Genomic DNA, 23340 nt, shown 5'->3' with positions numbered 1-23340 from the left:
AACTTGTATCTCCTAGCCTCAGGAAATAGAACACAGTTGATACTTCCAATTCTGGATCATAGTTCATTCCAGATATAGTCAAGTTGACAACCTGAAATGGCCATTACAGCCTAAGACTTCATCTTTCTTCCTTTCACACGTTGCAGGATTACCTATGTGGAGTCATGCCTTGATGCTACAAACCCCTGTTTTCATTTAGCATGAAACCAATCTTTAAACTTTGTATCTTCTACAGTACAAGATTTGGCTTTAGCATTGCATTATCTGGTACTCCTTTTCTCTTCAAACTATACCTTTTGTAAACCTGTTTGTTTATTCACACTATACAAGAGTGAATACTGAAAACCATGTAAATGATTCAATGCTTTGAAATCCCAGGATTCAATATTCTATGACCCAGCCCACTTCAATTTTAGGAGAAGGACACCAAGTACATTTTTTTAATATTGCAAAATAAATTTCCAATATATGCCTGCCTTCGTAGATGATAATATAGGTGGGTGAGATCCTCCCCTAAAATTACCATTCCTATTATATCTGGGCCTAGACCTAAACTCCCTTGGTTGGAAGCTGACCATGAACTCAGGAATCTCTGTGTCTTTGTAAGAATAAACAGAAAAAATGTAGCTGGGTGGGGTCTTGCCTTATGATTACCAATTTGGATATCTCTGTATCTCCTTCCTTAGTATCTTTCTGACAAGCTGACTCATACTGCATCTGCCTCTGTTCCTTTTGTCTGTGAAGTTCCTTATATAATTCATATTGCACCCTTATAGTTTACATAATTGAGAAATTATGTAATTGTGAACATGTTTTCAGTGCTTTTCCCCACAGCTTTAAGAGGCGTCCCGAAGGTCACAGAGTTCTACCATTTTGCTGAGACATTAGACACTCTATGCCTCCTGGACTTGTACTTCCTTTGATTATCATGAGAGTCATTAATTTTGTTATTCCTCATAAGAAAAACATGACCCCCCACACACAAGCCTTACTCTTACAGCAACTACCAATATTTGTGAAGGCCCATTCCCTGCTGACTCTGTCCCAAGGGCAGGAAACCTGTTATGTAGTCCCTTTTCACATGACCAAGCAAGATTCAGCAACAGATAACTCATCCAATTTTTTCTCAGCATTATTTTCTTCTATACCTCTATTAGAATGGCCCATTAATGTTTCACTTAAGTATTAATATCATTTTTTCAAAAATTTAAATATATGGGCCTCTTTGTTTTTATTTTTCATTTGTTTAACTTTTCATTTGTTCTTTATAAATATCACATCATGCACCCCAATTACACTCATCTCTTCCTCCACATAGCTGAAGGATCCTAGTGGCATTCACCAGTGTTATATAAGGCTAGGCTGGTTCCAGCTTCCTGCCTCCAACTGATGATAGAGCAAGTTCCATTCTCCACCCATAGGAACATTATTGAGTCAAAAATTCACAGAATGTACTGACTGATGCTTGCTAGCCAATAGATTTATAAGTCAATATCTTGGCAAATAAGTTTAAACTAATACCTTGCTAATGTCACCTGCAACTAGAGTTCCTCTCCCAATTGGTCATTTTTTACATTCCTGTTTTCTGTGGTTACCCTAACCCTAGGGCCATGAGAGCAGGAGAACTAGTAACCTGCAACACTAAAAAGTATAAAAACTGATTGTGATAGCCATTCAGAGTCATCTTCTCACTTCTTGCCATGAGGCAAGTCTGATTGAGGGTGAACCCTGAAGTGCTAGAACATAAATCTCTTGCATTTGCATTGAACTCTGTTCTTGTGCTTCAATTGGGGAGGGTCTTCCAGTAGTTAAGACTCACTTCAAGTTTTACAATAGCAGTCTTATTCCTATGCAAATACCTGGAAGAAAAAATAAAATATCCCATGGAGGAATCTATAGTGTGTCACAATGTGTCCCACAGTGTACTCTTTGGCCAATACATCTTTGTTGGCAAATATTCATTGCAGCGACTCTTCGATTTGGTATGGGACCTCTGGCTTCTGATACTTTATTCTGTTACTTCCCAAATTCTAGAACTCCTATTGGATATCCTGTTGTTGCCCTGTGTCATGGAGATCCTTTTCTTTTGGATCTGTTCAAGACAGACCCCTCATGCACTCCAGCAGTTCATCAATTGTGTGGATGTTGGTGTAGACTAATTCAAAGTCATGGATCCGGGTCGAGAAGTTTCTGAGCTGGTTAACCAGCTGGCTCTCCCACTCTCATGTACTCAGAGTCAGCTCACCAGAAACTTCCACCACCAGGATCAACTCTCCTGTGCTGCCCAAGCAGAATAGAGGCCCTGCTCTCTTGAGTAATCTAGCTAGTAATAGATATGAGAAATTTTTCCACTCTCATGATTCTGGAGCAAGGTATCCTGCCTGAAATATATGGTGAGGTATGATGGAAGGGAGGAAAGCACTTCTACTTTGTTTCTGACACTGCCAAACAGATGAGAGGAAGGGCTGGCTCTCCCAAACTCATTGGCTTACTTTCAACCTCCACAACAAAGGCCAGCTCTACAGTATTGCCCATGTGAGATGCAGTGCCTGCTTTCCCAAATGCTGCAAAAGGTGAGGGACAAGAACAGCTCACAAGCTCTGATGAATTAGGGATCTGCTGTCCTTCCTGCTGTATATGACAACAGGTCAGGGGGGCAGTCATCTCTCCCTTGACCATGTTACAAATGTCAAAAAAAGTGGTGAGGCCATTCTCTTCCTTGACCATGCTCTTAGAGTTGGCTGATCTGGACTCCTGACACCAGGATCAAATCTAATGTGCTGACAGACACTGTATAAGGCCCTCTCTTCTGAGTGTTGGAACTATGAGGGCTAAGATATCTCTTCTGCTCTTGTGACTCCATGGCTAGCTCTCCCAAGTGATGCAGATGGTGAGGGATAATCAAGGAGGGTGGTTCTCTCCCTTATCCATTCTACCCACAGCAGATGAGTGGTAGTGCCACGTCTCCTATACTCATAACTTCAGGGGACAGCTCACTCACAACTCCTGCAATGTATGAGACTACTGCTTGAGTATGGCAGCTGGCTAGAGGGAGAGTCAGTTCTCCTGCTCTCATGGCCCTAGGGTCAGAGTAACCATGGAAAAAAGGAATGTAAAAAGTGACCAATTGGGGGAGGAACTCTAGACACTGGAATAGCTCATAAGGTGCTACAAAGGTAGAAATTGGAAAATGGGTTGGATTGCATTAGGACATAAAGCTTAATACACAGCGACAGAAGAGAAGTAGGGATGAATAATACTAAGGATATTTGAAAAGATATAGAAAATACTATCATCCAATATTTGTCTAAAATAACATATAGTACAGATATGTGTGAAATACTAATTTGTAGTTTAAAGATATTGTGCCCTTTGGCATGATAATGTTCTTTCCCAAGAACTATGAACTACATAAAAAAACCACAATGTCATGCATGAGGAACTTTCTCTTAGGTCGTTGGTCAGGAGACTATATGAGAAACCCCAATACAACACCAGCTATTGTTAACATTTTTTATCTCTAAGAATTAAAAAGAAATAATGATGCTGAAGCCACAATGTACTTCAGATAGACCATTTGGAGGAATTGAAATAGAATAGCTTGGAAATCTCTTCCCAGTGAAGGGATTCTCATAAAGTAAAATGTTACTTAATATGCCAAGAGAGAGAAAAAAATCACTCAAATTATGCAGGTATGAAGACTGTGAGGCACAAGAATGACATGATTGGAAAAACAACCACAGGAACACAAAGCTATCTAATTGGACCTAATGCCTAATCCAAAAAGGGAAGCCCTTTTGATTTCTCCCTGCTCCAGAAGCTAAACTTGTCCCACAGCTGTATCCAAATTTAGTGGGGGAGGGAGCTAGACTCTCAGAAGTGCCAGCAATCCTGAGAGCACAGGGAAGACTTTCAATTCTGCGTATTCCAGGCCCAAGAGGAACCTGCCTAATGCCCCCTGTGCCCTCTGGGCCCAGGAACCTGGTAGCAGTAAGGACAGGACCCTTCCAGTTTCTGCCTGCATCCAGCGCTAAAAGCCAGTTGGCAGGAGTAAAGGTAAGATCAGCTTTTCTGCTCTGAGTAACCTTCCTGGAGGCCTAAGAACACACAGACCCAGAAGCAGTCTGGGACAGGTACCTTCCAGTTTCTGGAAGCTCCTGGATCTGACCCAGTCCCACAGTTCTTTGTTCCCAGATCTAGACGAAAGAAAACAGATCTACAGGAATGCTGATACACAGGCTTATAGGAGGATAAAGCCACTGCTATGGACAGCAAGACAAGGTAACTTCAGAGACAACCTGATGGAGAGAGGCAAGCACAAGAACCTAAGCTATAAAAACAAAGATTATTTGAAATTATCAGAGCCCAGTTCTCCCATCAAAGCAAATACTGGATGTCCCAACACGCTGGAGAGGCAAGATTTGGATTTAAATATGACATAAGGATAGAGGCATTTAAGAACATAAATAACTCCCTTAAAGAAATACAGGACAACAAAAGTAAATAAATAGAAACCCTTCAGGGGGAAACACAAAATTCCTATAAAGAATGATAGAAAAACACAACCAAACAGGTGAAGGAATTTCACAAAGCCATTCTGGATCTAAAAATGGAAGTAGAAACAATAAAGAAATAACAAAGTTAGATAATCTGGAGTAAGAAAACCAAGGGAAGAGATATGGAGTCATCGATAAAGCACGACCAACAGAATACAAGTGATAGAAGAGAAAATGTTAGGGGCAGAAAATACCATAGAAAATATTGACACAACCATCAAAGAACATATAAAACACAATAAGCTCATAACCCAAAACATCCTGGCAATCCAAGACGCAATGACAGGATGAAACTGAAGGACAATAGATATAGAAGAGAACAAAGATTCCAAACTTAAAGGGGCAGGAATATCTTCAAAAAATTATAGAAGAAAATTTCCCTAACCTAAAGATAGAGGTGCCCATAAACATACAACAAGCCTACCAATCACAAAATAGATAAGGACAGAAAAGAAATTTCTCCATCACATAATAACCAAAACACCAACGGCACAAAAAAGAGAAAGAATAATAAAATGATTAAGGCGGAAAGTCCAGTAACATATAAATGTAGAACTATCAGAATTACACCAGAATTCACACTGGAGAGTATGAAAACCAGAAGCTACTGGGCAGATGTGATACAGATCCTAAGAGAACACAAATGCCAGCACAGGCTACTATACCCAGCAAACTCTCAATTAATGTAGTTGGAGAAAACAAGATATTCCATGGCAAAATAAACTTTACCCATTATCTTTCCATAAATCCAGCCATACAAAGGATAAGAGATAGAAAATTCCAACACAAAGAGGGAAACTACACCTTAGAAAAAGCAATCTTCTTGCTAGAAAACCAAAATAAGAGAGACACACAAACATAATTCAACCTCTAACAACAATAATAACAGAAAGGAACACTTTTCCTTTTTTTTTTTTATTAACTTGAGTATTTCTTATATACATTTGAGTGTTATTCCCTTTCCCGGTTTCCGGGCAAACATCCCCCTCCCCCCTCCCCTTCCTTATGGGTGTTCCCCTCCCCACCCTCCCCCCATTGCCGCCCTCCCCCAAACAGTCTAGTTCACTGGGGGTTCAGTCTTAGCAGGACCCAGGGCTTCCCCTTCGACTGGAGGAACACTTTTTCTTAATATATTTTAATACCAATGGGCTCAATTCTCAGTAAAAAGACATAGACTAACTGACGGGACAGGTCAAAAGACCCAGAATTGTGCTACTTATACGAAACACACCCCAGTGATAATGACAGACACTACCACAGTGTTCAGAGCTGTAAAAATTTTTTTCAAGCAATGGTCCGAAGAGAGAAGATGGTCCAGACATTCTAATATCATATAAAATCGACCTTTTGCAACGAGATATCAAAAATGACAATGCAGGAAACTTCATATTAAAGGGAAAATCCAAGATGAACTATAAATCCTAAATCTCTATGATCCAAAATGCAAGGGCAACTACATTCATAAAAGAAAACTTACTAAATTTAAAGGTACACATTGCATCTCGCACAATAATAGACAGAGATTTCAACACCTCACTCTCATCAATAAATAGATCATGGAAACAGAAATTAAATGGAGAAACAACAAAACTAAAGGAAGTTATGAACCAAATGAATTTAACAGATATTTATAGAAAAATTCACCCTAAAACAAAAGGATATACGTTCTTCTGTGCACCTCATGGTAGCTTCTTTAAATTTGACCATATAACTAGACACAAAAGATGGGCCTCCACAGATACAAGATTTAAATAATTCCATGCATCTTATTAGATTACCATGGGCTAATGTTGGTACTCAATAGAAACAAAAGTGACAGAAACCAGTATACCCATGGAAGTTGAACAATGCTCTACTCAATGATACCTTGGACAAGGATGAAATAAAGATAGAAATTAAAGACTTTTTAGAATTTAATGTAATTGGCACAACATACCCAAGTTTATGGGACATCATGAAAGGAGTTGTAAGAGGAAAACTCACAGCTCTGAGTGCCTCCAAAAAGGAACTGGAGAGAGCATACATTAGCATTTTGACAGCATACCTAAAATCTCTAGCACAACAAAAAGCAAATACTCCCAAGAGGAGTAGATGGTAGGAAATAATAAAACTCAGGGTTAAAACCAACCAAGTAGAAACAAAAAGAACTATACAAAGTATCAACCAAACAAGAAGCTGCTTCTTTGAGAAAATCAACAAAATAGAAAAAATCTTAGCCAGAATAACCAGAAGGCACAGAGGGTATATCCAAATTAACAAAATTAGAAATGAAATGGGAGAGAGAAGGACAGAATCTAAGGAAATTGAAAAATATCATTAGATCCTACTACAAAAGCCTATATTCAAGAAAACTGGGAAATTGCATGAAATGGACAATTTTCTAGGCAGACACCAGTACCAAAATTAAATCAGGATCAGATAAAGCATCTAAACAATCCCAAAATGATTAGAGAAATAAAACCAGTTACTAAATGTCTCCCAACCAAAGAAATGCTCAGTACCATATGGGTTTCGTGGAGAATTTTATCAAACCTTTATAGCAGACCTAATAACAATATTGCCTAAGCTATTCCACAAAACTGCAACAGAAAGAACACTATTCCATTTCTTTTATGAAGCCAAAATTATGCTTATACCTATACCACTCAAAGGCTCAGAAAGAAAGAAAACTTCAGACCAAATTCCTTTATGAATATTGATGCAAATATACTTAAAATATTGTCACAAACCATATCCAAGAACATCAAAACGATCATTCATTATAATAGTGTAGGATTCATCCCAGGGATACAATATACAGCAAACCTGTAGCCAACATCAAACTCAATGGAGAGAAACTTAAAGCAAATCCACTAAAATCAGGGACTAGATAAGGCTGTCCACTCTCCTTACTTATTCAGTATAGTACTTGGAGTCCTTCCCATAGCAATCAAACAACAAAAGAAGGTTAAAGGGATAAAAATTGAGAGGGAAGAATTCAAAATATAACTATTTGTAGATGATGTGATAGTATTCTTAAGTGACCCCAAAAGTTCCATCAGAGAACTACTAAGCCTGATAAACAACATCAGCAGAGTGGATGGGCATAAAATTAACTCAAACAAATCAGTAGCCTTCCTCTAGTCAAAGGATACACAGGTTGAAAAAGAAATTATGGAAACAATATACTTCATAGTAGTCACAAATGACATATGATACCTGGGTGTGAGGCTAACCAAGAACATGAAAGATCTGTATGACAAGAACTTCAAGTCTCTGAAGAAAGAAATTGAAGATGATCTAAGAAGATGGAAAGATCTCCCATGCTCATGGACTGGCAGGATTTATATAGTAAAAATGGACATTTTGCCCAAAAGCAATCTTCAGATTCACTGCATACCCCATCAAAATTCCAACTCAATGTTTAAAAGATCAATTTGCAAATTCATTTGGAATGACAAGAAACCCGGGATAACAAAAACTATGTTCAACAATAAAAGAAATGGTGGGGAAATTACCATCCCAAACATCAAGCTGCGTTACAGAGCAATAGTGATAAAAACTATATGGTATTGGTACAGAAACAGGCACGTAGATCAATGCGGTAGAATTTAAGTCACAGAAATGAACCTACACACCTCTGATCACCTGATTTTTGACAAAGGAGCTAAAACCATCCAGTGGAAAAAAGATTTCATTTTCAACAAATGGTACTGGTTTAGCTGGACGACAGCATATAGAAAATGCAAATTGAACTATTCTTATAGCCCTGGTCAAAGTGTAAGTCCAAGTGGAACAGGACGTCCACATCAAAACCATATACATTCCCACTAATTGAAAAAAAGAGTGGGGAAGAGACTCAAACACCTGTGCACTGGGGAAAATTTCCTGAACAAAACGCCAATGGCTAATGCTGTAAGATCAAGATTCAGCAAATGGGACCTCATAAAATTGCAAAACTTGTGTAATGGAAAATGCACTCTTATTTGGATAAAACGTCAACCAACAGATTGGGGAAAGATTTTTACTAATCATACACCCAACAGATATATTATATCTGATATATAAAAAGAAGTCCAGAATATAGACGTCAGAGAACCTAATAACCCTATTATAAATCTTATACAGATCTAAACAAAGAATTCTCAGCTAAGAAATATCTATTAGGTGAGAAGTAGCTAAAGAAATGTTCAACATCCTTATCAAGGAAATGCAAATCAAATCAACCCTGGGAATCTACCTCATGCCATTAAGAATGGCAAAGATCAAAAACTCAGGTGGCAACAGATGCTCACCAGGATGTGTAGAAAGAGGATCACTCCTCCATTGTTGGTGGAATTGGAAGCTGGTACAACCAGCACTCTGGAAATCTGTCTGAAAGGTCCTCAGAAAACTGAACATTATAATACCTGAGGACCCTCCCTTCAGAGTCTGCCTCACCTTTGGATCCAACCCTTATATATACAGCCTCCAAAACTAGACAATATGGATGAGTCCAAAAAGTACATGCTGACAGAAGCCTGATATAGCTGTTTCCTGATATACTCTGGCTGTTAGCCAGAGTATGCCATAAACAGAGACTAATGGAACAACAAAACATTGAATTGAGAACAGGGTACCCATTGGAGGAGTTATAGAAAGGATTTAAGAAAATGAAGGGGCTTGAAACCCCATAAGAACAACAATATCAACTAATCAAATCTCCCAGGGACAATAACACTATCCAAAGAGCAAGGACAGACCCATTGCTCCAGCTGCATATATAACAAAGGATGGCCTTTTTGGACACGGATGGGAAGAGAAGCCCTTGGTCCTGCCAGGGCTGGACACCCAAACATAGGAGAAAATCAGGGCAGAAAGACTGGGAGGGAGGTTGGTTGAGGAGTGGGAACACCTTCATATAAGAAGTGTGGCAGGATGGGATTGTAGCTTATGGAAGGGAACCTGGGAAAGGAATAACATTTGAAATGTAAATAATAAATATTCAAATAAAATACAATAAAATATTTTAAAGAAGTGGGAAGTTATGTCTTATCTTATAAATGTAGGCAACCACCTGGTGAGTGAAGGACAAATACCAAAGAAGCTTACTGCTATCAGATCTCTAGACCAGTATAATTTCCAGTTCTTTTCTAAATATGTGTTCTTATATGCACAGGTAAATTTGTTTCTCATCCCTTGTTAAAGATTCTTATTTTAACAACATATGGGGACTCTTCCATGGATTCACAGTGGGCTAAAATGTAGATAATAATTGACAGTAAGGTGCCCAACCCTAGGTGGTATGTCTTCAACACGTCATTTAAACCTAGGACTCATGGAAAACATCACAGAGGAGTGTATAGAAATCCTCCAGTGTCACTAGATTTCTGTTGGTAGAATGTGTCTCTCTTAGACAAAACAGAGAAAATAGACACAGGAACTCTTAACAGTATAGTTATTCAAACAAACCAGCAAAATAGCACTATTAGGCATAACAAGGAGGCAAGGGAAAATTCTGTAAGTTTATACTCTAGAAGAAGAAATACATCATATCAATGGCTGCTAAGAAATGGAGAATAATTTGTGCCTGAAGATGAAATCCCACATTAATTTTCCAATTTCAACCACACTCTGCAACATATAAGAGCAACTGAATGGACTCAGTAGGTTAACTACATATGTGTATATATATAAAGAGCAAAAATATTGAAGAAGAGATCATAGTGTAAGTAATGAAAGGAAGGCTTTGAGAGGAAGAAGAAAGGCTGCTAATGTACCATAAGTTTCTCAAAAGTAACTACAATTTAAAAAATTGTCACGGAAAGTTTCTGTATGATCTCTGTCACTTTTCTGCATATTTAAAATCATTCTGAAAGCTAAATTGCATTAGAAGATATTTTAAATTATCCTGCAGTTTTATGTCCTATTACTTCTTACTGAGTTTCTGTTTGGGGGTCATGAACTTGGGCTCACAAATGCTGCAGAATGTTCTTTGTGTGAGTTGAAATTGCTCAATACAATAACCTTTGACTGTGTGTTACAATATTTATTTATTCCTATCAGTAGTTAGTTTCACAACAGACTAGAGAATGTTAATGATTCTTTTAACTCCACTATAAATCTTACCTCTCAGCATTTGCTATAAGCTGAACAGTGGGCAAGGGCTGGAATCCTAACAGGACCTACACAGAGCTATTTATAATGCCAGACTATACTTGGTTTGAAGGAATACCTTTTCCTGCCTTTGGGATTCCAAAAGAAACTTTGCAAAATGTTTGTAATAAGTTTGTGGTGAAAGAAGAAGATTTGATCTTATTGACTTATCCCAAGTCAGGTAAGGACTGTCAGTAAGACTGATTCTGAATTGTATAAGGGAGGTTAGGGCTTTGGACCTCATTTATTGTGGGTGAGGAGTGGAGTGCTCTACATATCGAATGTTTAAAAAAGTTTGTGGGAATGGAGATTTGTGTATGTTCCACACAGAGAAAGACTTTACATATGACCTATGTGAGGAAAGGTGATCAGCTATGGCACTAGAACAATGAGAGTATACCGTGAGTCAGAATCTCAAATTTGTCTTTATCTGTGGTGAAGAGATAGAAGAAGAGGGAGTGTGATGAGAATAAAGAAAAGAAAGAGCATCAAGAGTTAAAGGGCTGTATGTAAGGATACGTGGAGGAGAGGAAAGTGCCATGTAGAATTAACATGGACCTTGTCCAGGAACTGGAGTCTAAAAACTCAAGCAATCAAAAAGTGGCATTATGGGGCTGGGGATGTAGCTCAGTGGTAGAGCGCTTGCCTAGCAAGCACAAGGCCCTGGGTTCGGTCCCCAGCTCCGAAAAAAAGAGAAAAAACGTGGCATTATGATGATTTGGGTAACAGATGTTTGCACTGTAGAAGAAGCACAGAACTAGGGTAAGTATTAGACTGCTGACATTGAAATCAAAATGACACAGAAAAATCTAAAAGCAGTGGGAATCCAGGGAAAAAAAACCAGACAATAACAAATGAACACATAAATCCAAATGTAACTGTGTGGTAAATATACATGAGGGAATTAATTCACCTAAAAAGAAGTACTCAGTCATACACTGCAGTATTGTTGCATTTCAATGGCAATGAATTAAACTCAGAAAAGTAGTCTTAGAGGACAGATACTATTACTTCATCACTGTGAAATATCTGGAAAAGTCAAACTCACTCCACAAGAATGTAGAATGATGGTAGCCCAGAGCTGGAGGAGATAGTCCATTGCCACTTTGGTGTTTAGTGTGTATAGGGTCTCAGTTTTGTAAAATGAAGTCTTAAAATTAATGTTGAGTGAATATACTTTGTACTTACACAATGTGAACATTGTGAACACTAGTCTATGTGCTTGAAAGTGGGCAACACTTTAAATTTTATGGGTATATATTCTACTTGAGGCTTTTTTGCAAGTACTGTTGAAATGAGTGACTCTTTCTTTTTATTCAGGAACAAACTGGCTGATTGAAATTGTCTGCTTGATTCAGACCAAGGGAGATCCCAAGTGGATCCAATCTGTGACCATCTGGGATCGCTCACCCTGGATAGAGACTGATTTAGGATATGATATGTTAATCAAAAAGAAAGGACCACGACTCATAACCTCCCATCTTCCCATGCATCTTTTCTCCAAGTCTCTCTTCAGTTCCAAGGCCAAGGTCAGTGTCCAATGGTTGAGATTTTCTTTCACTCACATTCTTTGAACTTATTTTATCCTGACAGAATTTGAAGCTCTTACAGAAGTATGAAGGTGGGATTCTCATGCACTAGGTGATGCTGATGTTTCTCCACATCAGACTACATTAGAGTATCAAGATGTGGACCACTACATGTGATCTTAGTTTTAAGAAAGAAAGTGAAATATCACACTAGAAGATTCAGAAAATACATATATAAGACAAGTAGTGTTCAAACTTTAGTGTACAGTGCAATATTACTGTCATGTCATCAAAGTCAATGAACCAGTTATACCATATACCCCAAGTTCTTTGTCGGTAAATCACTGAAGACACAGTTGTTCATAGGGGAAGCAGCCTGACAAAGCATCAATTTTCAAAGATCAGTTGTACACAGAGTGTCATGCTATGTCTATCTGCCTACTGAGATTAGTAGCCACAGGAATCTCCCATGAAACTGAATGAGAATAACTACAAGGAATCACACATATCCACATTCTAATCTATTATAGCTCCTAGTTAGTAAGAAAGATTTTTCTATAAGTCCCTCTGCCATAGAATCTATAAATAGTTTTTGCTGAAACTACATAGACAAACTTAGAATTATCTCTCTAAAATATGATAATGGATTTGTGACCATTCAAATATATGCATTTATCTTATCTGGATTTGGTAAAATTTTTGGCTAGGGAATTGAGCTTAAAGAGATGAGTTCTAGGATAATTGGTACAGAATTATGAAGAATAATTATTTTAATTTATTTCTTTTATGTTTAAAATATAATAATGAAATATAGTTATATACATCATTTCCCATTTCCCCCTTCTTCTCCCAAAAACACTGACATATTCCCTCCTTTCTATCTTTCTAATATTTGTTTTTTAATTAATTCAGGTTGCATATGCACACACACACACACATTCACATACACACCACACACACATATGTATAAATGGATATAGATAAATACACACACATATATGGATAGAGATAGATACACACACACACACACACACACACACACACACACACACACACATATATATATATATATATATGGATATAGATAGATTCACACACACATGTACATAAACATATACATATGCATATATATTCCTAAATATATTCCTTTATTTATATATTCCTACATTGATATATATCTTCATTTCTTTTTTTCCCTTTTCTTTTATTGGATATTTTCTTCATTTACATTTCAAATGTTATCCCTTTTGCTGATTTCTACTCTGGAAAACCCACTCCCATCACCCCTCCCTCTGCCTCTATGATAGTGCTCTTCCTCCCACCCATAAGGTCCCTCCTCCCTGTCCTAATATTCCACTATACTGGAGCATTGAGAATTCAACAAACCAAGGGCCTCTTCTTCCACTTATGCCCTCCCTACAATGACATCCTCTGCTACATATGTGGCTGGAATCATGGGTAGCTCCACATGTACTCTCTGGTGGTTTAGTCCGTGGGATCTCTGACCTGTCTGGATGACTGATATTGTTGTTCTTCCTATATGATTGTCAATCCTTTCAGCTCCTTCAGTCCTTTCTCTAACTTCTCTACTGGGGACTGTATTCTCATTCCAAAGGTTTGTTTTAAGCATCTGCTTCTTTATTTGTCAGGCTCTGGCAGAGCCTCTGAGGAGACAGCTATATCAGGCTCCTGTCAGCATGCACTTCTTGGCATCCACAATACTGTCTGGGTTTCGTGACTGTATAGGGGATGGATCCCAATGTGGGGTAGTCTCTGGATAAACTTTCTTTCAATCTATGTTCCACATGTCCTCCAGTGAGTATTTTGTTCCCACTTTGAAGTAGGACTGAAGCATCCAGATTTTGGTCTTCCTTTTCTTGAGCTACATGTGGTCATGTTGAATTGTATCTTGGGTATTCTGAACTTTGGGGCTAATATCCACTTATCAGTGAGTCCATATCATGTGCAGATGTGCGTGTTGTTTTGTTTTTTTCTTTTTCTTTTTTTTTGTTTTGTTTTGTTTTTTGTGATTGAGCTATCTCACTCAGGATGATATTTTCTAGTTCAAACCATTAGCCTGTGAATTTCACTGGATTTAATAGCTGAGTAGTACACCATAGTTTCAATGTACCACATTTTCTGTATCCATTCCTCTGTCGAAGAGAGTTGAAGACTGGGTCAATTTGGTTTCTTCTATATGCTGACCTCCTCCTTGAAGCAGCACCACCCTCTGGTGGAAATGCTTTCTTTTCACTACTGGATGTTTCTAACTCCTTGTGAAGTATCAAGTGGCCATAGGTGTGTGAGTTCATTTCTGCCTCTTCAATTCTATTACATTTATCTACCTGACTGTCTCTGTACCAATACCATGCAGATTTTATCACTATTTCTCTCTAATACAACTTGAAGTTAGGGATTGTGATTCCTGAAAAAGGTATTTTATTGTTCAGAATAGTTTCTGTTTTCCTGGGTTTTTTTGTTTGTTTGTTTGTTTTGTTTTTTGTTTTTTGATTTTGTTATTCCAAATGAATGGGCAAATTGCTCTTTCTAACTTTGTGAAGAATTGAGTTGGGATTTTGGTGGAGATTTCATTGAATCTGTAGATTGCTTTTGACAAGATGGCCATTTTTAAAATATCAGTCCTGCCTATCAATTAACATGGGTGATTTCCTATCTCTTGAGTTTTTTTTAATTTCTTTCTTCAAAGATTTGAAATTCTTGTCATAAAGATCTTTCCCTTGCTTGGTTGTAATCACACCACAGTTTTTATATTATTTGTGACTATTGTGAATGGTGTTGTTTCCCTAATTTCTTTCTCAACCTGTTATACTTTGAGTAGAAGATGGCAACCGTCTTGCCTGAGTTAAGTTTGTAACCAGACACTCTGCTGAAGTTGTTTATCAGCTTTAGTTCTGTGGAATTTTGGGGGTTACTTAAGTATACTATCATATGGGGTTGGGGATTTAGCTCAGTGGTAGAGCACTTGCCTAGCAAGCACAAGGCCCTGGTTTCAGTCCCCAGCTCTGAAAAAAAATAAAAGAAAAAAAGTATACTATCATATAATCTGCACATAGTGATATTTTCACTTCTTCCTTTCAAATTTGTATCCCTTTTACCCCTTTTTTTGACGTTTAATTGTTCTGGCTAGGACTTCAGGTACAATAATGACTATGTAGGGAGAGAATGGGCAGCCTTGTCTAGGTCTGATTTTAGTGGGATTGTTTCAAGTTTCTCTCCATTTAGTTTGAGGTTTGCTACTAGTTTGCTACTAGTTTTACTTTTACTATGTTTATGCATAGGCCTTGAATATGCAATCTTTCCAAACCTTTTACTATGAAGGGTTGTGGATATTGGTCAAATGTTTTCTCCACATCAAATAAGATGATCATATGTTTTTTTACTTGAATTCACTTATATAATAGATTATGTTGATGTATTTCTGTATATTGAACCATCCCTGGATCCCTAGGATGAAGCCTGCTTGATCATGTTGAATGATCATTTTGATGTCTAATCGGAATCAGATTTCTAGAATTTTATTGTGTATTTTTGCATTATTATTCATATGGAAAATTTGTCTGAAGTTCTCTTTTTTGATAGGGTTTGTATGGTTTAGATGTAAGTGATATTATGGCTTCATAGAAAAAAATTGATTAGTGCTCCTTCTGTTTCTATATTGTGGAATACTTTGAAGAGTATTGGTGTTAGGTCTTCATTAACAATCTGATAGAATTCTACGTTAAAACCTTCTGGTCCTGGGCTTTATTTGGTTGGAAGACTTTTAATGATTTATTTTATTTCTTTAGGCTTCTGGAACTGTTTAGGTGGTTTCTCTGATCCTGATTTAACTTTAGTATTTTGTATTTTTGTAGAAACTTGTCCATTTCATCCAGATTATTTATTTTTTTAAGTATAGGCCTATGTAGTAGTATCTGATGATATTTTAATTCCCTCAGTTTTTTTGTTATGTCTATAATTTCATTTCTGATTTTGTTAATTTAGATACTTTCCTCTTTGCCTTCTGTTAATCTCGCTTAGGGTTTATCTATCTTGTTGATTTTCTTAAAGTACTATCTCCTGGTTTTGTTGCTTCTTTGTATATATCTTTTAATATCTACTTGGCTGATTTCATCCTTGAATTTGAATATTCCTTCATTGTATTATTTCCACTTAGGTGTATTTGCTTCTTTTTGTCCTAGAACTTTAATGTGTGCTGTTAAGTTGTTAGTGTATGATCTGTCCAGGTTTTTTGTTGTTTGTTTGTTTGTTTTTGTTTTTTGGCACTGAGGGCTTTCATTTTTCTTCTTAGCATTGTTTTCATTGTGTCTCAGAATTTTCGGTTTGTTGTGCCTTCAATTGCTTGTAATTCTAAATAGCCTTGAATTTAGTTCTTCCTTGACCAAATTATCATTGAATAGTGCACTGTCCAGCTTTCATGTATATATGGGCTTTCTGTTGTTTTTCTTGTGGTTGAAGTCTAGCCCTTGGACATGGTTATCTGTTAGGATGCATGGGATTATTTCAAACTTCTTGTATCTGTTGAGGCCCCCTTTGGGACCAGGTGTATTTTCAATTTTGAAGAAGGTAATATGAGGTGCAAAGATGGTATATTCTTTTGTTTAAGGATGAAACATTCTATGAATATTTGTTAAATTCATTTGGTTCAAAACTTCTTTTAATTTCTCTGTGTCTCAGTTTAGATTCTGTTTCCATAATCTGTCCATTAATGAAAGTGGGGTATAGAAACATCCCACTATTATTGTGTAAGGTGTAATGTGTGGTTTGAGCTTTAGTAAGGTTTCTTTTATGAATGTAGATGTCCTTGCATTTGGAGCTAAGATATTCAGTACTGAGAGATCATCTGGGTAGATTTTTTTCTTTGACAAGTATGAACTTTCTTATCTTTTTTTTTAATAACTTTTGGTTGAAAGTCGATTTTATTTGATTTTGGAATGTCTACCTCAACTTCTTCCCTGTGACCATTTGCTTGAAAAAAATTCAGTTTTTTACTTTGAGGTAGTGTCTGTTATTGTCACTGAGGTCTGTTACATATATGCAGCACAATGCTGGTTCATTTTGACCTGTCTTGTGAGTCTATGTCTTTTTTATTGAGTAATTTAGTCCATTGATGTTAAGCTATATTAAGGAAAAGTGTGGCTTCTGGTTATTTTTGTTGTAAGAGATGGAAATATGTTTGTGTGGCTCTCTTATTTGTGTTTGTTGAAAGAAGGTTACTTTTTTTGCTTTTTCTAAGATGTAGTTTCCCTCCTTGTGTTGGATTTTACATCTCTTATCCATTGTAGAAATTCACTTGTGGAAAGATTTTGTATAAGTCTGTTTTTGTCATTGAATACTTTTTTTTCTCTATCTATGTTAATTGATAGTTTTGCAAGATATAGTAGCCAGTGCTGATATTTTTGTTCTCTTAGGGTTTGAATGAACTCTGATCAGGATCTTCTGGCTTTTAGAACCTCTTTGGAGAAATCTGGGATAATTCTGATAGGTCTGCCTTTATATGTCACTTGAATTTCTCCTTACTATTTTTAATATTCTTCATTTTGTGCATTTTGTGTTTTTATTATTATGTGACAGAAGGAGTTTCTTTTCTATTCCAATCTTTTATGTTCATGGGTACCTCTTTCTTTGTGTTAGGGAATTTTTCCTCTTTAATTTTGTTGAAGATATTTACTGGACCTATAAGTTGGGAATCTTCACTCTCTTCTACATCTATTATACTTAGGTTTGGTTTTCTCATTTTGTCTTGGATTTCTTGGATGTTTTGGTTTATGAGGGTTTTTTTTTGCATTTTTTCATTTTATTTGACTGCTATTCCAATGTTTTCTATGGTATCTTCTGCACCTGAGATTCTCCCTTCTATCTCTTGTATTCTGTTGGTGAGGCTTGCTGATCTCTTGTCTCCTGATTTCTTTCCTATGTTTTCTATCTCCAGGTTTGTTTTTCTTTGTGATTTCCTTACTGTTTCTATTTTCAGTTTTAGATCCTAGATTGTTTTGTTCAATCCATTCACCTTTTTTGCTTTTGTGTTCTTCTAATTCTTAAAGGGATTTTTGTGTTTCCTGTTTAATGACTTTTACCTGTTTTGTTTACCTGTGTTCTCCTGCATTTCTCTAAAGGAATTAATTATACCCTTCTTAAAGTACCTTATCATCCTCATGAGATAAGATTTTAAATCTGAATCTTGCTTTTCTGTTGTGATGATGTATCCAGGACTTGCTGTAATGGGAGTTCTCAGTTCTGATGATGCCAGGTACCCTTGGTTTCTGCTGCTTATATTCTTGTGATTGCCTCTCACTATCTGCTTACTTTTAGTGCTACCTGCTGTTTCTGTGTCTGACTTGAGCTTGTCCCTCTTGTGATCCTGGTTGTTTCAGAACTCCTCAGAATCCAGATGTCTCTCTGATGTTGTGATCCTGTAATCCTGTGACCTGTGATCCTGAGATCCTGGGTGTGTCAGAGCTTCTGGTATTCAAGCTGCCTCAGAGATCCTGAAATCCTGATGTGACAAAGGTCCTGAGGTCTTGTTGTGTTAGAGCCCCTGGGAGTCAAGCTTTCTCTGGGTGATGCATGAATAAGTAAAGACTCAGAGCCCTAGTTTAATTTCTGTCACAGGTGCAAGCAAGAAAGAACCTGTGTCTCTGGCTGGGCAGCATTTATATTTCCATGGTTCCTGCGGGGGTCCCAATTTTGCAGGTTGTTGAGAAATTTGTTGTCACCTCAAATATGACCTTGAGTGTGTCAAAACTCTAATGTTCCTGGGTGTGTCTGATCTCATTGAAGTCAAGTTTTCTCTGTGATCCTGTGTTCCTGGGCATTTCAGATCACCTGGGCAGCGAACGTCCTTTGGGTTTTGTAGGAGTTGGTACAGAGCCAGCACTCCAGGTATGCTCTGGGTGCAGGTTAAAACTGGAAGGAGACTTTGCTCCTCGTCAATCAGAGATTCTTGCATCCCTGGTATCCATCCCTATGTACATATCTGTAATATACATATATGCATATATATATGCAAAATTTTAAAATATATAATTAATATATTTCTAAATAAATGTATATATTCCTAAATCTTCTCAGACAGTATAATGCTACTTGTATGTATATTTCAAGGGCTGGGCATTTGTTGTTGGACAACCAATTATTACCTTAACTTTACAACTGTTCAATCAGTCTGGTTTAGGGTTTTTTTTTTTTTTTTTTTATTAACTTGAGTATTTCTTATATACATTTCGAGTGTTATTCCCTTTCCCGGTTTCCGGGCAAACATCCCCCTCCCCCCTCCCCTTCCTTATGGGTGTTCCCCTCCCAACCTTCCCCCCATTGCCGCCCTCCCCCCATAGACTAGTTCACTGTGGGTTCAGTCTTAGCAGGACCCAGGGCTTCCCCTTCCACTGGTGCTCTTACTAGGATATTCATTGCTACCTATGGGGTCAGAGTCCAGGGTCAGTCCATGTATAGTCTTTAGGTAGTGGCTTAGTCCCTGGAAGCTCTGGTTGCTTGGCATTGTTGTACTTTTGGGGTCTCGAGCCCCTTCAAGCTCTTCCAGTTCTTTCTCTGATTCCTTCAATAGGGGACCTATTCTCAGTTCAGTGGTTTGCTGCTGGCATTCGCCTCTATATTTGCTGTATTCTGGCTGTGTCTCTCAGGAGCGATCTACATCCGGCTCCTGTCGGTCTGCACTTCTTTGCTTCATCCATCTTGTCTAATTGGGTGGCTGTATATGTATGGGCCACATGTGGGGCAGGCTCTGAATGGGTGTTCCTTCAGTCTCTGTTTTAATCTTTGCCTCTCCCTTCCCTGCCAAGGGTATTCTTTTTCCTCATTTAAAGAAGGAGTGAAGCATTCACATTTTGATAATCCGTCTTGAGTTTCGTTTGTTCTAGGGATCTAGGGTAATTCAAGCATTTGGGCTAATAGCCACTTATCAATGAGTGCATACCATGTATGTCTTTCTGTGATTGGGTTAGCTCACTCAGGATGATATTTTCCAGTTCCAACCATTTGCCTACGAATTTCATAAACTCGTTGTTTTTGATAGCTGAGTAATATTCCATTGTGTAGATGTACCACATTTTCTGTATCCATTCCTCTGTTGAAGGGCATCTGGGTTCTTTCCAGCTTCTGGCTATTATAAATAAGGCTGCGATGAACATAGTGGAGCACGTGTCTCTTTTATATGTTGAGGCATCTTTTGGGTATATGCCCAAGAGAGGTATAGCTGGATCATCAGGCAGTTCAATGTCCAATTTTCTGAGGAACCTCCAGACTGATTTCCAGAATGGTTTTACCAGTCTGCAATCCCACCAACAATGGAGGAGTGTTCCTCTTTCTCCACATCCTCGCCAGCATCTGCTGTCACCTGAGTTTTTGATCTTAGCCAATCGCACTGGTGTGAGGTGAAATCTCAGGGTTGTTTTGATTTGCATTTCCCTTATGACTAAAGATGTTGAACATTTCTTTAGGTGTTTCTCAGCCATTCGGCATTCCTCAGCTGTGAATTCTTTGTTTAGCTCTGAACCCCATTTTTTAATAGGGTTATTTGTTTCCCTGCGGTCTAACTTCTTGAGTTCTTTGTATATTTTGGAAATAAGGCCTCTATCTGTTGTAGGATTGGTAAAGATCTTTTCCCAATCTGTTGGTTGCCGTTTTGTCCTAACCACAGTGTCCTTTGCCTTACAGAAGCTTTGCAGTTTTATGAGATCCCATTTGTCGATTCTTGATCTTAGAGCATAAGCCATTGGTGTTTTGTTCAGGAAATTTTTTCCAGTGCCCATGTGTTCCAGATGCTTCCCCAGTTTTTCTTCTATTAGTTTGAGTGTGTCTGGTTTGATGTGGAGGTCCTTGATCCACTTGGACTTAAGCTTTGTACAGGGTGATAAGGATGGATCGATCTGCATTCTTCTACATGTTGCCCTCCAGTTGAACCAGCACCATTTGCTGAAAATACTATCTTTTTTCCATTGGATGGCTTTGGCTCCTTTGTCAAAAATCAAGTGACCATAGGTGTGTGGGTTCATTTCTGGGTCTTCAATTCTATTCCATTGGTCTATCTGTCTGTCTCTGTACCAATACCATGCAGTTTTTATCACTATTGCTCTGTAATACTGCTTGAGTTCAGGGATAGTGATTCCCCCTGAAGTCCTTTTATTGTTGAGGATAGCTTTAGCTATCCTGGGTTTTTTGTTATTCCAGATGAATTTGCAAATTGTTCTGTCTAACTCTTTGAAGAATTGGATTGGTATTTTGATGGGGATTGCATTGAATCTGTAGATTGCTTTTGGTAAGATGGCCATTTTTACCATATTAATCCTGCCAATCCATGAGCATGGGAGATCTTTCCATCTTCTGAGGTCTTCTTCAATTTCTTTCCTCAGTGTCTTGAAGTTCTTATTGTACAGATCTTTTACTTGCTTGGTTAAAGTCACACCGAGGTACTTTATATTATTTGGGTCTATTATGAAGGGTGTCGTTTCCCTAATTTCTTTCTCGGCTTGTTTCTCTTTTGTATAGAGGAAGGCAACTGATTTATTTGAGTTAATTTTATACCCAGCCACTTTGCTGAAGTTGTTCATCAGCTTTAGTAGTTCTCTGGTGGAACTTTTGGGATCACTTAAATATACTATCATGTCATCTGCAAATAGTGATATTTTGACCTCTTCTTTTCCGATCTGTATCCCTTTGATCTCCTTTTGTTGTCTGATTGCTCTGGCTAGAACTTCAAGAACTATATTGAATAAGTAGGGAGAGAGTGGGCAGCCTTGTCTAGTCCCTGATTTTAATGGGATTGCTTCAAGTTTCTCTCCATTTAGTTTAATGTTAGCAACTGGTTTGCTGTATATGGCTTTTACTATGTTTAGGTATGGGCCTTGAATTCCTATTCTTTCCAGGACTTTTATCATGAAGGGGTGTTGAATTTTGTCAAATGCTTTCTCAGCATCTAATGAAATGATCATGTGGTTCTGTTCTTTCAGTTTGTTTATATAATGGATCACGTTGATGGTTTTCCGTATATTAAACCATCCCTGCATGCCTGGGATGAAGCCTACTTGATCATGGTGGATGATTGTTTTGATGTGCTCTTGAATTCGGTTTGCCAGAATTTTATTGAGTATTTTTGCGTCGATATTCATAAGGGAAATTGGTCTGAAGTTCTCTTTCTTTGTTGAGTCTTTGTGTGGTTTAGGTATAAGAGTAATTGTGGCTTCATAGAAGGAATTCGGTAGGGCTCCATCTGTTTCAATTTTGTGGAATAGTTTGGATAATATTGGTATGAGGTCTTCTATGAAGGTTTGATAGAATTCTGCACTAAACCCGTCTGGACCTGGGCTCTTTTTGGTTGGGAGACCTTTAATGACTGCTTCTATTTCCTTAGGAGTTATGGGGTTGTTTAACTGGTTTATCTGTTCCTGATTTAACTTCGATACCTGGTATCTGTCTAGGAAATTGTCCATTTCCTGAAGATTTTCAAATTTTGTTGAATATAGGTTTTTATAGTAAGATCTGATGATTTTTTGAATTTCCTCCGAATCTGTAGTTATGTCTCCCTTTTCATTTCTGATTTTGTTAATTTGGACACACTCTCTGTGTCCTCTCGTTAGTCTGGCTAAGGGTTTATCTATCTTGTTGATTTTCTCAAAGAACCAACTTTTGGTTCTGTTGATTCTTTCTATGGTCCTTTTTGTTTCTACTTGGTTGATTTCAGCTCTGAGTTTGATTATTTCCTGCCTTCTACTCCTCCTGGGTGTATTTGCTTCTTTTTGTTCTAGAGCTTTTAGGTGTGCTGTCAAGCTGCTGACATATGCTCTTTCCTGTTTCTTTCTGCAGGCACTCAGCGCTATGAGTTTTCCTCTTAGCACAGCTTTCATTGTGTCCCATAAGTTTGGGTATGTTGTACCTTCATTTTCATTAAATTCTAAAAAGTTTTTAATTTCTTTCTTTATTTCTTCCTTGACCAGGTTATCATTGAGTAGAGCATTGTTCAATTTCCACGTATATGTGGGCATTCTTCCCTTATTGTTATTGAAGACCAGTTTTAGGCCGTGGTGGTCCGATAGCACGCATGGGATTATTTCTATCTTTCTGTACCTGTTGAGGCCCGTTTTTTGACCAATTATATGGTCAATTTTGGA

General features: G+C 37.7%; 1 protein-coding gene across 1 annotated transcript in view; it reads left to right on the top strand.

Annotated features, from left to right (window-relative positions):
• Window positions 1–10681: 10681 nt before the first annotated feature.
• Window positions 10682–23340, top strand: part of Sult2a6 (sulfotransferase family 2A, dehydroepiandrosterone (DHEA)-preferring, member 6) — a 51124-nt gene continuing 38465 nt past the window's right edge. The window contains exons 1-2 of the mRNA NM_012695.3: window positions 10682–10851; window positions 11991–12199. Coding sequence (NP_036827.3) covers window positions 10719–10851; window positions 11991–12199 — 342 coding nt within the window. The 5' untranslated portion in view covers window positions 10682–10718. The remainder of the gene's footprint in view (window positions 10852–11990; window positions 12200–23340) is intronic.

The sequence above is a fragment of the Rattus norvegicus genome, chromosome 1, assembly GCF_036323735.1.
Source record: "Rattus norvegicus strain BN/NHsdMcwi chromosome 1, GRCr8, whole genome shotgun sequence".
Classification (NCBI taxonomy): domain Eukaryota; kingdom Metazoa; phylum Chordata; class Mammalia; order Rodentia; family Muridae; genus Rattus; species Rattus norvegicus.
This window is presented reverse-complemented; position numbering and strand designations above follow the sequence as displayed.